Source organism: Schistocerca serialis, chromosome 5, assembly GCF_023864345.2.
Source record: "Schistocerca serialis cubense isolate TAMUIC-IGC-003099 chromosome 5, iqSchSeri2.2, whole genome shotgun sequence".
Taxonomy (NCBI): Eukaryota; Metazoa; Arthropoda; class Insecta; order Orthoptera; family Acrididae; genus Schistocerca; species Schistocerca serialis.
This window is the reverse complement of record NC_064642.1, coordinates 36,680,668-36,698,863: the sequence shown is the minus strand read 5'-3', so window position 1 is coordinate 36,698,863 and position 18,196 is coordinate 36,680,668. Positions and strand designations below refer to the sequence as shown.

The 18,196-nt window shown below is 37.5% G+C and overlaps 1 protein-coding gene across 1 annotated transcript in view; it reads right to left on the bottom strand.

Moving 5' to 3' along the window:
* The window catches only part of LOC126481730 (titin), a 534,189-nt gene that overhangs the window by 281,190 nt on the left and 234,803 nt on the right, over positions 1-18,196 (bottom strand). The window contains exon 74 of the mRNA XM_050105683.1: positions 15,109-15,248. Coding sequence (XP_049961640.1) covers positions 15,109-15,248 — 140 coding nt within the window. The remainder of the gene's footprint in view (positions 1-15,108; positions 15,249-18,196) is intronic.

The window sequence follows — 18,196 nt, the reverse complement described above, 5'->3', positions numbered from 1 at the left end:
GTGGTTGTAGATCATGTGTTTTCTCTTCAGAAGAATGAGGCTGACTATATCTGGTGTAACTTATGTATTCTTCGTAAAAGAAGCAGTCAAGATACAGATTGAAATCATGAATCTGTAAAAAGTTTTGGAACAAACTTGAGATTATTATAAGTCTTTTAGTGGAATATATTATTTAACTGGAGTGTCATGACCCTATAAATCCCAGCTATGACCAACAATTCCTAATCAATTCTGAAATGGTTAAAAAGCCAGTGTGAGGCTGACTTATCCATTAGCCACCTTTTAGCTCACAAATGAAGTATACGCAGCCATCCTGCAGCTCACAAATGAAGTATACCCTATCTTGCCACAAAAGAAAGAAGACTGCTTCCATTATGAAAGAGCTGTTTGTTGTCATGGCACAAAAACCAATCAACACAGTGGCTGTGAACAAGGGAGTTTTACAGGCATATCTTGCACCTTGCCAGAAGGAGAAAATGGTAAAGTTCTTGTGGAGCCTCAAGAAAATGGCATTCAGATATGTTTTTGCAAGTGGGAAAAATGGGTGCAGACATTTTTGGAATCACTTGGGTTTTACTTTGAAGGCTAGTATCAACAAGCGAAAATATTTAGTAAGTAGGCTACAGAAATTTGTTTGACCAGTCTCATTGCTTTTGAGTCAGACTTCATATGAAACATTTTCTGGCAGAGCACAAGAATATGTCTGTAGTAAACACTTGCAACAATGCCACTGAGTCGATTAATCTTAATTAGACATGCCACAGTGTAAGAACATAGTTAAATATAAAAAACCAGTCACGTACTAACACACCACAGCAAAATGTTCCTTGATAATGTGAGCTTTCAAGTTTCTCTTCTATCAAGGTCATACAGTATGAGGAGGTAAAACAGTGTGGACTGAACCTGCCCAACAGGTAATAGCAAAAAATTGTAAACAAACATTCAGTCTTTATCAGCCGCTACTCCATCCCAAAGTTCCTTCCAGTAAGAGAGGATTTTGGAGCATATACTGTACTCGAACATTATGAATCACCTTGAAGAAAATGACTTATTGATACATAACCAACATGGATTCAGAAAATATCGTTACTGTGCAATGCAGCTAGCTCTTTATTCCCATGAAGTATTGAGTGCTGTCGACAAGGGATCTAAGATTGATTCCATATTCCTAGATTTCCAGAAGGTTTTCATACCATTCCTCACAACTGACTATTAATCAAATTGCATGCATATGGAGTATCATCTACGTTGTGTGTCTGGAATCGTGATTTCCTCTCAGAGATGGCACAGTTCGTAGTGATGGACGGTAAATCATCGAGTAGAACAGAAGTGATATCTAGCGTTTCACAAGGTAGTGTCATAGGCTCTGTGCTGTTCCTGATTTACATAAATGATCTAAGTGATAATCTGAGCAGCCCCCTTAGATTGTTTGCAGATGATGCTGTAATTTACCATCTAGTAAAATCATCAGACGATCAATTCCAATTACAAAATGATCTAGAGAGAATTTCTGTATGGTGCGAAAAGTGGCAATTAGCACTAAACAAAGAAAAGTACAAGGTCATCCACATGGGTACTAAAAGAAATCCGATAAATTTTGGGTATATGGTAAATCGTACAAATCTAAGGGCTGTCAATTTGACTAAATACCTAGTAATTACAGTCTTGAGCAACTTAAATTGGAAAGACCACATAGATAATATTGTGGGGAAGGCGAAACAAAGATTGCACTTTGTTGCCAGAACATTCAGAAGATGCAACAAACCCACTAAAGAGACAGCTTACATTACACTTGTCCGTCCTCTGCTGGTACATTGCTGCGCGGTGTGGGATCCTAACCAGGTAGGATTGAAGGAGGACATTGAAAAAGTGCAAAGAAGGGCAGGTCATTTCTTGTTATCATGCAAAAGGGGTGAGGGTGTCAGTGATATGATACGTGAGTTTGGGTGGCAATCACTGAAACAAAGGCAGTTTTACTTTGTGTCGAGATCTATTTACGAAATTTCAATCACCAACTTTCTCTTCCAAATGCGAAAATATTTTGTTGACACTCACCTATGTAGGGAGAAATGATCATCATAATAAAATAAGTGAAATCAGAGCTCGAACAAAAATATTTAGGTGTTCCTTTTTCCCATGTGCCGTTCAAGAGTGGAATAGTAGAGAAATAGTATGAAAATGGTGAATTGCAGAGTAACCATGTAGATGTAGATGTAGAACAAAGTCATTCAATCATGATGAACTATTTCCTTTTGGTCACTCTCTCTGTCACAGACAATTATGCCAGTGTTCATTACACCTTAAAATAATGTCAGCATAATAGTACTTTTAAATGTAGTGAAGGCTAGGATCCAACAACTGACAACATAAAGCCAAAAATTGCATCACGTTTAATGGCTAGGTACCATTCAATAATTACAATGAAGATTTATTAAAAGTCTTATCTACTGCTAATATCAAAGTCCTTACAAACATATCACTTGCTCATTTAGAGAAGAATAGAGGAAGATATTAGCTGTAGTTTCTGTTAAGAAATTGCTTCAACATTCAACTATAGTGATTTAGGAAATCCACAGATAAACAACTCAGAATAGCCAAACAGGGATTGAAATGGTACTCTTTTACATTAGAATAGAAATCAGGAACATCTAGAATATAGCCTCCAACTCTCTCTTTGAAACCTTAAGTCCAGAGAACAGAATTGCAGTGACGGACAACAACAAAATTAAGAGTGTGATGTCACTACTTAAACACTGGCACTTCTGCAAGAAGATATATCAGAATCATCTGATGATGATAAAATAGTTGGATACCAAAGCCTTAGAGTTGCAATTTGAATACAAAGAAACAAATTCATCTTACCCAGTCTGTGTTCTGAATACTTTGAGCGTGGTGTTAATACAGGATAATTTGGGCATAAACTGCAATCAGTTGCATAAAATACTCCGAAATTATTTATTGTCAGGCTCATCACTAAATAGTAGATATTTAATGGAGCTTTGTTTTGTAGACCAGGCACATTTATGATGATTCAAAGTGTTATGTAAAATGCAATGTACAGTGTTTTGTTTCCACTAACAAGGAATGTGGATGTATGAATACAGTGGGTAAAATCAGATTTCTTAAAAACACATCTGTGGAAGATGAATACTGTCACATGGAATTTGACAGAAATCTCGTAGATACAATAATGTCACAATGCAGCCACTGTATGTGGTCTGCAAAACAAAGTTCCTGTTAATATCCTCCAATCTATGTGGCCTAAAGCTGGCCAATGACATAAGAAATCATTCAAAAATATTGTAATATGACTTGAGGTTTACATCCAATTATTCCACAAATACAAACACAGACAAAAGCTCTGAGATACAGAGCACTACAGTTCCACGTGCGAACGAGAATCAATGATTACCATAGTTTTTTAAAGAGTACATTCCAAATTAATTTGAACTGAACTGACTTTTTGATCATTGGCATGATAATAAATGTCTTACAGAAGATGAACCCTGAAGATGCAATGTTCTGAAGCTCATAACAAACCAACAATGCTCTCAAATCACAATTGTGAAACAAATCATTTACTATTTGAAAAGGAGTGTGTGTGATTGGGTGGGGGGGGGGGGGGGGGGGGAGAGGGAGGATGGGAGAAAACATGACAAATCAAAAGCATTAAAAGACTGAAAAACATGGCACAGGGAACAAACAGGATGTAAACGGCAGATATAACTTAATACCTTTGTCTATTCCATCTAACACAATTTCTAGTTTCTGAAGTCTCAATCTATCTGCCCACAATATTGTTTGTTTGATGTGAGACAAATGACAAATAACGTCAGTAAACCATAGTTTCACAGATTTTAATCATTACTTCATGAAATTAATTGCAACACTTTGCTTATATGGAACTGCTTCACACGTTTCATCAAAGTGATGATGAAGTCTTGCTGCCTGACAAGGCAGCACCAGAAAAAACCAGAGGAAAAAGGAAAAAGAAGAACTGTAACCACTAGAAAAATGTACAAGTGTCAAAAAGAAATACTGACAAAAGACTAAAAAAATTGAAAATGCATGTAGGAGACAGGCTACTAGAAGTATGAAGCATGGTATACATAAGAAGTGGAGAAGATGGGGAAGAATGGTGGTTGAGAAAGTGCTCAGAGAGGACAGATTAACATGTAGCATTATGCAGAGATTCAGCAATGACAAACAAGGTAGAGCATAGTAAGAATGAATATTCCCTCTTTCCATTTGAGAGCATACAAAAATGATCTTTTGCGTTTAAAAAAATTAGAGGTTATGGTTTGCTGTTAGAGAGTTACATACAATTAACCATGCTATTAAAATGCAAGGACCTTTGTTTGACAGACAAATGATGAAATAGAAGCAATGGCAGAAAGAAGAGATGCCTAAAGTAGGATAAAAACAACATTAAAGTCTTTGAGCATCTTTTCGCATCCAAGAAACGTCTCAACTGCAAAAATCTTAAAGGTAAGAGAGTAAGCTAATACAAAAACTTAAATTTTTATACAGTAAGTTCTACATCACAATGTTACATCTTTACAACATTAGCTCCCTATCACTGCAGAGCAATGGGCAGAATTTGCTCATCATCTGGAAATGACTTCAGAATTTTTGTTTTTGGTTCTTTATTTCATCATGTATAGTTTGTTTCTGAGTAGAAAGGCAATGAAATATTGCACTATAAGCATAAATAGTGCAGAAATGTCGGGTTCACAGCATGACTTGACAACATGTAGCAGTGGAGGTATGGTGGGCAATGTAAATCCTACATTTCATAATCCATGTAGCAGTGGAGCTATTGTGGGCAATGTAAATCCTACATTTCATAATCCAGAAAGTCCCTGACATATTACGTGTGTGTGTGTGTGTGTGTGTGTGTGTGTGTGTGTGTGTGTGTGTGTGTGTGTGTGTGTGTTTGGGTGACGCAAAAATTTATGAACTACAAAGAATACTACAGAAAAACAAAAAGATGTGAATTATTTAATTGCAGTCATCTACGTCTGATTGATAAACTTTCACTATTTTCCTTTTATTACAGTTGAGGTACTTTCTCAGTGTATTCATATCTGTGTTACACACTTCTCTTGCCTCATTTGCGCCAGTGAACTAAATTATCTTTGATATTTTTAGGAATCAATATTTAACTACCCACTTTCGAATTTTGCTTAAGCAATTTACAGATTCAACAGCAGCTTTTTATCAATTTATACTGTCATATCAATGAAACATTTATGTGTATTGTTCGTATTACAGTTCTGTCAAGGTTATATGATGGTCAAAATATTAATCAGTTGTAATTTTAAAGAAAAACATTATCTATAAACTAAGATGAGTTTTGGGACAGAAAGAAAAAATGGAAAAAAGCACTCACGACATTAATACGGCATGGATACCATAAGCCTATATAGTAACATGATGAGTTTTGGGAGCTTTGACAGTTAAATATAAATAGCAACTCTCACAAAAGTGGAAAATCCTGAATGAAAATCAACAGCTGCAAACGACACCTGAAATACAGGTGAATTAACATTTATCTTGGTTAGTTTTGGTGTACTATGAAGTTTAAATGTCTGTCAACAGATGGCCTGATTAAAACCGCTGCTACATGACATGTGTTTGTGCAGGACTGATCGCAGCATGTAATTTAACAATATTCCATGAACAAAGAAACGAAAGTGATAATCCTGATGTAACCATGTAGCATATAAAATATTGCAAAAAACAATGTTAGTCATGATTTTAATCAATACAAGACATAGATTTATGTCATAAAGGGAGTATTGAATGTGTAATAGTAAAAGTCACTGTTTACAGCAAATCATTTGTGTTTCATAAAAGGAGAGTACATGAAGACCTTATAAAAGGAGGGTACATCAAGACTGTGGACACTCTGTCACCCCATAAGAGAGCAATTATGATGAAAATCACAATACATTTTCAGAATAAACAATAGGTATTTCAGCACAGAAACACTATGAAATATGCTATCAAAGTCATTTCTGAGGCTTCCAGCATCAAACAAATACACTCAAAGTCTCTCTCCATCTCTTCCCATCCTATTAACTCATCTGTGACATATCTCTACTCTGTAGATTTCCTCTTCCTTCTATCCCCCCCCCCCCCCCCCCCCAACCACCACTCATGCATGTCCTACATGAGATCTGCTACTTAAGTACATAAAGTTTTTTTAGCATTTCCATGCTTTCTGTTTCATTCACTATTTAATGTTACACCTTTAATATCAGTGACAATCAAAAGAAAGACAAATATCATACAACAAATAAAACAGCTTTACGAGAATAGGAAAAAGAAACTGATGAAGTAACACAACAATGAATTTCACAACAAAACCTAAGCAGGGTAATGGTTCCACACCAAAGATTTGTGACTATTTTTTAAATAAACAGAAAAATAATAATAAAATAAAAAGAGAAAAGTTGTGCTGTTCTGTATTCCGCAAAGGCAGATAAATGCAGATAATGAATATACTATTTAATTTGTTCCATATCCTCACAGTGCTCACTTAAAAATACAAATACATTCTCAAGATTTCCAAGCGAATAGCATACAGTTGTTGCTGTCATTAATTCCAAAGAAAATCCTGATATGTTTTTTATGAAATGAATTCATGTCCCACACTAAACTAGCTATGAGCTTGCTGAGTTAGAGATGCTGAGTAAGTCAGGGTGGTGTTGAAACACTTCTACCCAGGAATAAAATATAGGACAGCTTTCAGACATATGAGGGGTGTTCAATAAGCAATGCAAGACATTTTTTTCTGAAAGCAAGTTGTTTTTATTCAGGAGACCAATACACCACATTATTCCCCACTCTTTTACCTACAAGACCCTATTTTTTCAACATAACCCCCATTTAATGTGATGACCTTACTGGGAGGTCCTGTATGCTCGATGGTATCACTCTACTGGTCAACGAACACAATGTCCTGCTGCATCAAAAATTATCACAATCAGCCTTGTAACATTAAATTAACTCCATACAGATGATTGTTTGTCACTCTTTATGGTGTTCTCTTAGGCAGTGAGGAACCCAGCAGCCACACACCTTTGAATACCCTAACTGGCGGACAAGTATGTCAGCGCTACCAACAGAAACATCCAGTCTTGAAGTGAGATGTTTGACTGCAATCCATCGATCCCCTCAAATGAGAGTATCTGCACGTTTCAACATTGTGGGACACACAGCTGTGTGGTCGACCAGCACGCAAAAGATCGGACAAGATTGCATGACCATGTTGTGATGATGACAGACACCTCATCCAATGACTCACCGTGTTTTTGTTCCCTGCCAGTAGTCCGTACCCATTCTGCAAGTGCCTATGAATATCTGCAATGCTATGGTTTTCCATCATAGGAAACTCAATGACAGCTCTCTGCTTGGAATGCAGCTCCATTACATACACCATTCTGAAGGCTATGTATGGTGCCACCATCTATCAGAACTTCATGAAACTATAGTGGCTAAAGTGGGAATATTTCATGATGTGGGAATATTCCGTGATGTCCCAAAACAAATTTCGTATGTTTTCAACCAAAATTGGTTGAGAAAAAAAATGTGCTGCTTATTGAACACCCATCATATTTGAGTGCCTTCAGACACTTGCAGCCAATTTTATAATATCATAGCTTTACCTAACTTTGATAATTTATCCTACAATTTGAATGAGGGAAAATCATGAGAAAATGTGGTAGTACCCGTACTTTAAATTTCCAAGTGTTCCTACCAATAGTTTGCTAGTGTGAAATGAGGGATAAAAACAATGAAACTGAATTCAGTCAGCTATCGTGTCCTTCCCAATTAGCTTTAAAATAAATTTGCAGCTGAATATGAAGCATTTACTTGTAAAATTATCAAATTTGTCAGATTCTTCTACTCAAGTTCTCAAACCAACTATCATCAAATATAGGTATCAATTAATTGTGTCTTTCAGGCTGCAATAAAATGTGCTGATGGACATTCTCTACCATATCCTGGAGTCTGTAATCAATTAATATATGCAGTATCGTAGTGGGAAGAATACTTCTATATTTGTATTAATATTAATCTGCATAGATGCTAAGGAAACCACATGAGATTTTTGATACAAAAAATTTATTTAAATTTATACTTTCAAGAACCTTCAATATAATTCACATGAAAACTATGAGACACATATTACTGTCAGAAACAGTTATGACCCTGAGACAACTGACATTCAATGCATAAAAAGAAATTTTGCTATCAAGGCACATATTAAAGACTGACACTCTAGGATGGATATGGACACACACACACACACACTTCAATGAGGAGCAGAATAGAAAATTCAACAAGAAAAAAGGTGAAAGAAAAAATTGCAAATGTAATAATGCTGCATGTCTCTAACTAAAAGAACTGAGTATGAATGAGGCATTCTATGTCTAAAAAAACAGAACTTAGACGTGAGTTAAATTAAATTTCATGTGGTTTCCATAGCATGTAGTGTTCAAATGCTTAAAATGAATGATGGAGAAAATGAAAAGATTGACATTCCAAGTGTAATATAGTGGACAGCAAAAATCAAAATTATTTGACAAAATACAAAAAAAACTGTGTCAGCTGCAAACTGAACTTTCTTAATATTGTAAATAAAAAGCCTCTTTTGTATATGCAGCATTTGCATTATGCTGCAACATACATAAAAAGGTACAGATAATAAATGCCTGCTTGGCAGTGTTCATTCTTCTCAAAAACATGGAACATATCTTTACAAAAGGTTGCAGTCTGATAAATTCATTTATAATACCTACACTGCATTTGAATAAAATGCACAAAAACAAGAATGAATCACATGATGTTTCCGATTATGTTAACAATTAACTGACCATTTAGTGACAATAAAACACTAATCATGAACATACATTGTTAAGCACATAAAAACATAAAATTCCTGACATATGTATATCATTAGCTGCTTCTTCAAAATATCCTATTAGATAGAACTCCCCATTTTTTAAAAGTAAAATTTCAGTCTTGGAAACATTGGAGAATTGTTCCTAAGCAACAGTTTGTCATGTGTAACCCTTTCATAGTCATGAATAATAATGCAACATCCATGAACTTCTAATGTTTATAAATTCATAAAAATATCAAGTATCTCCATCAATTTAACAACATATGATCTCTTGACAGCATTACAGCAATGAATTAAACTCTGAAACAAAATGTAGTGGCACTGAAAAAGAATGCACAGCAGACTGTATTCTTATTTCATTGTTTTCCTGGAAAATGTATCAGCTGTAAGTTTTATCTCACTGCTTTTAAAGCAATAAGCTATCTACTTCTAGATAAAAATGCCCTTTTTATCATAGACAGTTTAAAAACTTGATATGTATCACAAATGTGAATCTAAAAAATAATCAGATTTCACATAAATCCTACTATTTAATGTTCTCTAAACATGTGTATTAGTGTTTTATGAATGTGATGAGCTTTGCACAAATGTCAGAATAAATCACTGATACAAATGAATCCTTGCACATAAAAACTGCTAACTGAAAAGCAATCATTATAGTCACTGTGTATCAAATCCTACAATACTACAAGAAATGCATTAAGTAATTGTCTGTGGTGCTGGCATCCACACACTAACATCAACCAAATAACAGATTATGTGCAATTATAACTTCCATGTTATGTGACACACAGTCTGCTGAGCATTTCTGAAAACAGTCCACAGTTTCTGTCAAATGCATTTTATTTTGTATGTGAAAATATCAGAGTACTAGAATAAATTACATGCTGCTTCCTGAAGAAGTTAAAAAAAGAACAACTTTTTCATTTGCTATTAATAAAAGTGCATAATACCTAAGTCTCCGACAAATATGTCACCCTTGGCAGTGCAGATGTATACATAAAAACAGCATTTGGTTATAATAGAGGGAAACATTCCACGTAGGAAATATATATCTAAAAACAAAGATGATGTGACTTACCAAATGAAAGTGCTGGCAGGTCGACAGACACACAAACAAACACAAACATACACACAAAATTCAAGCTTTCGCAACAAACTGTTGCCTCATCAGGAAAGAGGGAAGGAGAGGGGAAGACGAAAGGAAGTGGGTTTTAAAGGAGAGGGTAAGGAGTCATTCCAATCCCGGGAGCGGAAAGACTTACCTTAGGGGGAAAAAAGGACAGGTATACACTCGCACACACGCACATATCCATCCACACATACAGACACAAGCAGACATATTTAAAGACAAAGAGTTTGGGCAGAGATGTCAGTCGAGGCAGAAGTGTAGAGGCAAAGAAGTTGTTGAAAGACAGGTGAGGTATGAGTGGCGGCAACTTGAAATTAGCGGAGATTGAGGCCTGGCGGATGACGAGAAGAGAGGATATACTGAAGGGCAAGTTCCCATCTCCGGAGTTCGGATAGGTTGGTGTTGGTGGGAAGTATCCAGATAACCCGGACGGTGTAACACTGTGCCAAGATGTGCTGGCCGTGCACCAAGGCATGTTTAGCCACAGGGTGATCCTCATTACCAACAAACACTGTCTGCCTGTGTCCATTCATGCGAATGGACAGTTTGTTGCTGGTCATTCCCACATAGAATGCATCACAGTGTAGGCAGGTCAGTTGGTAGATCACGTGGGTGCTTTCACACGTGGCTCTGCCTTTGATCGTGTACACCTTCCGGGTTACAGGACTGGAGTAGGTGGTGGTGGGAGGGTGCATGGGACAGGTTTTACACCGGGGGCGGTTACAAGGGTAGGAGCCAGAGGGTAGGGAAGGTGGTTTGGGGATTTCATAGGGATGAACTAAGAGGTTACGAAGGTTAGGTGGACGGCGGAAAGACACTCTTGGTGGAGTGGGGAGGATTTCATGAAGGATGGATCTCATTTCTGGGCAGGATTTTAGGAAGTCGTATCCCTGCTGGAGAGCCACATTCAAAATCTGATCCAGTCCCGGAAAGTATCCTGTCACAAGTGGGGCACTTTTGTGGTTCTTCTGTGGGAGGTTCTGGGTTTGAGAGGATGAGGAAGTTGCTCTGGTTATTTGCTTCTGTACCAGGTCGGGAGGGTAGTTGCGGGATGCGAAAGCTGTTGTCAGGTTGTTGGTGTAATGCTTCAGGGATTCCGGACTGGAGCAGATTCGTTTGCCACGAAGACCTAGGCTGTAGGGAAGGGACCGTTTGATGTGGAATGGGTGGCAGCTGTCGTAATGGAGGTACTGTTGCTTGTTGGTGGGTTTGATGTGGACGGACGTGTGAAGCTGGCCATTGGACAGGTGGAGGTCAACATCAAGGAAAGTGGCATGGGATTTGGAAATGAAAGTGCTGGCAGGTCGACAGACACACAAACAAACACAAACATACACACAAAATTCAAGCTTTCCTTGATGTTGACCTCCACCTGTCCAATGGCCAGCTTCACACGTCCGTCCACATCAAACCCACCAACAAGCAACAGTACCTCCATTACGACAGCTGCCACCCATTCCACATCAAACGGTCCCTTCCCTACAGCCTAGGTCTTCGTGGCAAACGAATCTGCTCCAGTCCGGAATCCCTGAAGCATTACACCAACAACCTGACAACAGCTTTCGCATCCCGCAACTACCCTCCCGACCTGGTACAGAAGCAAATAACCAGAGCAACTTCCTCATCCTCTCAAACCCAGAACCTCCCACAGAAGAACCACAAAAGTGCCCCACTTGTGACAGGATACTTTCCGGGACTGGATCAGATTTTGAATGTGGCTCTCCAGCAGGGATACGACTTCCTAAAATCCTGCCCAGAAATGAGATCCATCCTTCATGAAATCCTCCCCACTCCACCAAGAGTGTCTTTCCGCCGTCCACCTAACCTTCGTAACCTCTTAGTTCATCCCTATGAAATCCCCAAACCACCTTCCCTACCCTCTGGCTCCTACCCTTGTAACCGCCCCCGGTGTAAAACCTGTCCCATGCACCCTCCCACCACCACCTACTCCAGTCCTGTAACCCGGAAGGTGTACACGATCAAAGGCAGAGCCACGTGTGAAAGCACCCACGTGATCTACCAACTGACCTGCCTACACTGTGACGCATTCTATGTGGGAATGACCAGCAACAAACTGTCCATTCGCATGAATGGACACAGGCAGACAGTGTTTGTTGGTAATGAGGATCACCCTGTGGCTAAACATGCCTTGGTGCACGGCCAGCACATCTTGGCACAGTGTTACACCGTCCGGGTTATCTGGATACTTCCCACCAACACCAACCTATCCGAACTCCGGAGATGGGAACTTGCCCTTCAGTATATCCTCTCTTCTCGTCATCCGCCAGGCCTCAATCTCCGCTAATTTCAAGTTGCCGCCACTCATACCTCACCTGTCTTTCAACAACTTCTTTGCCTCTACACTTCTGCCTCGACTGACATCTCTGCCCAAACTCTTTGTCTTTAAATATGTCTGCTTGTGTCTGTATGTGTGGATGGATATGTGCGTGTGTGCGAGTGTATACCTGTCCTTTTTTCCCCCTAAGGTAAGTCTTTCCGCTCCCGGGATTGGAATGACTCCTTACCCTCTCCTTTAAAACCCACTTCCTTTCGTCTTCCCCTCTCCTTCCCTCTTTCCTGATGAGGCAACAGTTTGTTGCGAAAGCTTGAATTTTGTGTGTATGTTTGTGTTTGTTTGTGTGTCTGTCGACCTGCCAGCACTTTCATTTGGTAAGTCACATCATCTTTGTTTTTAGATATAAAAACAGCATTTTACGTAACACAAAGCAGAAGACTGGTAACAGTATGCAGCTGTTAGTGAAATTAGTCTTAAGTAAAGTGTGTTTAAGCTCTTCACAAAAAAAATCTCCATTCCTTAGAAATTTCTCTTTAACTAATGCTTCAGAATCTCCTTTCAGATGTACTGTTGATCAACTGATGACAGAACAGTCTTATCCAGTGAAGTTCGTCTTTTTAATTTGTTGTGTGTTTCAAGTGAAATAATCATTATAATAACTCATTCAGTCTAAGTGAGTTTTCGTTGCCAAAGAAACTGAAACCACAAAGAAACTGACAGCAATAAATATCATGTTAAGGCATGTTTAAAGTAACAAAATTTATAATGACCTGTACATATTTGACCAAAGGCACAGCTGTTGACCAAAGATGGAGAAAATACTAAGCCAGAATTCACTGATCACAGGAAAAGACACAATTATTATTGAAAAGGAAAAGTAAACGTAGCTTACATTACTGAGTGTCATAGGTCTGAAAGCATTTCTCCATTTTATGTCTCTTGCTAAACAGTATTTCCCCCATGTACTAAATCCGTATTTAACGCCCTATCTGAGGACATCACTACTGTCCATTTGTGATTTCATTTCTCTGCTAACGAAAGGTGCACATATTTTAAACAATAATTTAAAATTATTTGAGACAGAAGAGAAAAATCTGCTTCCCTACCACTGAATAAAGAACAACTAGGCTGGAGCCAGTAGACACACAAATAAAAACTGCCTTAAGTTATGCCTGTTTCAGCAGTTGGTAAATATCCATTTCTGGTTCAAATAGTGATAATAATAATTCTTTCTCTCAGTTTTTATTCTGATTCTGTTTTATGCTTAATTTACATATTTTCTTGTAATCCAATCGTTAGATGATGGCACAGATTGTTTGTGTGATCAGTTGACCAAGTAACTTGTTCATGAGCTAATGGTAGTTGTAAAATCAACAGCAGAGACTATCTGACAATAATACCAGTCTTGAGCATGTAATGCTTGAAAGATGCACTGCCTTCAAAAATTTCAAGTACTTTCTGAGAGACAAATATTCACACTGCAAGTAATGGCACATACAGACTGTTAGTCACCCAAGAGCTTGTTTTCTAGATGTATATGTATGTTGGGCACATTCAGGTCTGGAAGAAGTAATATGATCTCTAGCACAAGATAACATAGAAAAAGAAACAGACTACATAAGGAATGATCCAGGAACAAGGAGGGACTGAGTGCACAGCTAATGAAGGAAGGGCACTTGTAATAAGATGGTGAAACCATGTCCGATTGTTAGGAATATGATAATTGTAAATGGTATCTTATGAAAAGACTACAGTATTGCTCCTCATTTTATTGATAATTTACTTAGGTTTTACAAAACATATTATTTTTCACTATTCACACTCTCAAATGAGAATTTTTCATTTGGCAGTTATTATTAACAAGTCAGTTTGCAGCTGTGAACACAACAATTTTTGTAACATTACACTTGGAACATATACAGAATTATAATTACATGTAAGCTTGAAATACATTTCAGTACACAACCTAAAAATAAGACATTCTAAATTACATAAGAACATGTAAGACCATTTTATATGATTCTGAGAAGTGAAAAAATATAATTCCAATACTTGGAAGTTTCATGAGAAACAAACATCAAAAATAATAAAAATCACTACAATTTGTATAAAATACTCTGACTAGATCTCTCATATGCATCTTAGGTGTCAAAAATTATACTAACAAATCATGACAAACAAGGATATACATATGAAGTTTCATGACTGGTTCAGTAACATTAAACACACTGAAATATGAGTAACACACACTCAGGAAACAACGAGTTAGCTGAAACTACTTGAGATATGTATATATTTTTAAAGCCTACATGAACATTTAAACCATTTCAATTTGAAGAGGGCTAATAGCTTCTGACGAAAAATGCACAAGCAGCATCAGTAATTTGGAATGATATCACAAAAAATGTTTTAAAGAAATATCTGATTGAGCTGCTGGAGAAAAAAAAGGAAATGAACACAGAAAATGTTAGACATTCCTCTTCTTTTAATCATGAAATGGTTATAATAAAACATAAAAAGTGGACAGCTGAAGATATTCCTAAAACAGAAGGCACTTGCAGGTAAATGTATACCCTTTCGCAAGTGTAGGCACATACATGCATATGCTTATGTGCCATCTGTATGAAACTTATGTAGCAACAGTGAGCACTTTTTTATCTACTCCCTGGTAGGTTTTATTATATATGAAAAGTATAAAGCATTTCATAATGCAATGAGCTGAACCATGTAATTGATATTCTCACTCTCAAATATAATGCTCTGTTTCAATTCTTACTTTTGACGATCAGCTTAGCAGATGACTCAACCTGCCCAGCAGAGTTAGTTGCCCTGCATGTAAAAGTTCCTGAATCCTCCTCGTATGTTGTAGTGATGAGCAGCACTCTGTTGTCGCCATCCTGTATCATCTAAACATAAAAAAATTGAAGATTTAAAAGTCAGTTTCCAGGAGGGCAGCAACACGTTTATGTTAGTAAAATACATACAGAACAAAGTGCTATAGTGTTAATTGCTGTAAATGTTCCGTATGCTATCTTGGGAGTTGAAACAGCACCCTTGTGACAGATTCCAGCCATTACCAATCTATCAGATAAACATAAAAGTTTTATAATGTGTCTCTCTACCAAAAATTATCTGTCAGATAAAAATAAAAGTAATATAATGTGCCTTACTTCTGAAAGGGCCAAAATGAACCACATTGTAGTTGTCATAAAATTTAAGTGCTCCACCCATAGCCAACAATTTATGAACTGTACAGCCACTCTTTCTGTAGTATATATTATGTCCAAAACTATGAAATGTACAGATTCTTATTTGAACAATATATATGAAAAGGTTAGGTTGCTACTTGGCACATACAGGACATATAGGAGGCATTAGACAGACTCTTGTTTGTACCGTTAAGAGATTTAGATGATAACATACAATTTTAAATTACAGAAGGATTAATGTGCTATGGGTTTCATGGTTCCATATTATGCCTGGGCTCCTCATTAGACAGAGAGGCTTTCTATGTCACAAATAATCTCATCGGTTCTGTTCCTCTCTAATACACATTTCATTTCTTTTGTCTTATTTTCTCTTGGCACCATTTATACTCATCTTTGGCTCCACAGTTTTAGTTCTCACACTTTATGCCAAAGTCAGTGGCTGTGGAATATTAGTTTCTTAGCACCATTACCTTCTCCACCACTGCCCCCACCCCCCCCCCCCCCCTCTTCCCTTGCTTTTTATGGTCTACAACCTTGTTATAAATAAGTTAGTACGCATAATGATGTCCTTGTGAGCAACCACTTGCATGAATATTTGTTTGTTGAAATTTTTGATTCTTCAATCAGCAACAGTTATATAGATTTCACTTATCTCAATTACTAGTCTCACCACAGGTGCATGTCCTCAAAAACACTCAATTTTTATTCCGGCTGATTAACATGTGACACTATTAAAGCTCTTCCCTGAAACTATCACTTTCCTTTTGAGAATAGCGTGACATTACGAAAGGATATGTGTTCATTTTAGATATAATTCTAAGGATATTGTCTCACCCAAAATCTCCTGTCAGATAATACTAAACATTACAGTTATGAAAAATGTTTTTAACTCTGACAATTTAACAAATGTGAAAATGTCAAAAAGATGTGAAATTTTTCAAAATAATTCTGCGTGTCTGTGACCTGGGAGTGGACCAGTTTTCATGAAGCTTATGCAGTTTGACCAACTACTGCATGAGAACATCTGGACCTCAGTCACTGGCCTCTGTTCCAGAAAATTTCATGTGACCCACAAATGCAGCCTCTTTCACAATGTCAGCCTGGAGCAGCTGTTCAATTTAATGGATTACATGTATGAGACAGCCAAAATTCCCTCAGACTTCAAGAAGAATATAATAATTCCAATCCCAAAGAAAGCAGGTGTTGACAGATGTGAAAATTACTGAACTATCAGTTTAATAAGTCACAGCTGCAAAATACTAACGCAAATTCTTTGCAGACGAATGGAAAAACTGGTAGAAGCCAATCATGGGGAAGATCAGTTTGGATTCCGTAGAAATGTTGGAACATGTGAGGCAATACTGACCCTACGACTTATCTTAGAAGAAAGATTAAGGAAAGGCAAACCTACGTTTCTAGCATTTATAGACTTAGAGAAAGCTTTTCACAATGTTGAGTGGAATACTTTCTTTCAAATTCTGAAGGTGGCAGGGGTAAAATACAGGGAGCGAAAGGCTATTTACAATTTGTACAGAAACCAATGGCACTTATGAGAGTCAAGGGACATGAAAGGGAAGCAGTGGTTGGGAAGGGAGTGAGACAGGGTTGTAGCCTCTCCCCAATGCTTTTCAATCTGTATATTGAGCAAGCAGTAAAGGAAACAAAAGAAAAGTTCAGAGTAGGTATTAAAATCAATGTAAAAGAAATAAAAACTTTGAGGTTCGCCGATGACATTGTAATTCTGTCAGAGGCAGCAAAGGACTTGGAAGAGCATTTGAACAGAATGGACAGTGTCTTGAAAAGAGGGTATAAGATGAACATCAACAAAAACAAAACATGGGCGATAAATAGTTTGGACAAGAAGAGAATAGAAGCTTTCAAAATGTGGTGCTACACAAGAATGCTGAAGATTAGATGGGTAGACCACATAACTAATGAGGAAGTATTGATTAGGATTGGGGAGAAGAGAAGTTTTTGGTACAACTTGACTAGAAGAAGGGATCGGTTGGTAGGACATGTTATGAGGCATCAAGGAATCACCAGTTTAGTACTGGAGGGCAGTGTGGAGGGTAAAAATTGTAGAGGGAGACCAAGAGATGAATACACTAAGCAGATTCAGAAGGATGTAGGTTGCAGTAGGTACTGGGAGATGAAGAAGCTTGCACAGGATAGAGTAGCATGGAAAGCTGCATCAAACCAGTCTCAGGACTGAAGACCACAACAACACAACAACAACAGTTGATGGTTGTCCATATTCACAACTGAAGATATAGGTCATGTATTTCATAACAGCTGTAGTCGCCACAATGTTTGTTCCTTTGGACATGGATGCTTGTCTGAAGGAACATTGCATCATAATTTGGAAAACAGAGGCACTGTAATATCGTAGCTCAAGAAAGATACTAGCACAATTTAAATTATGAATGCAGGTCCAAGGACATGCATGAATAGTTCAGGCAATAACAGCACTGCCTGTGAAAGGTAAGAGTATGGATCCCAGAACTGCACATAGTTTTAACCTGTCAGAAAGTTCTATAGCAGAGGATGTTCTGCTGCAAAATGAAAGGTTCAGTCTGAGAAGAGAGCAAAGCAATATGATAAAAACTGTTATTTAGATATGATGTAAAACAGTTAGCCATGGTCAA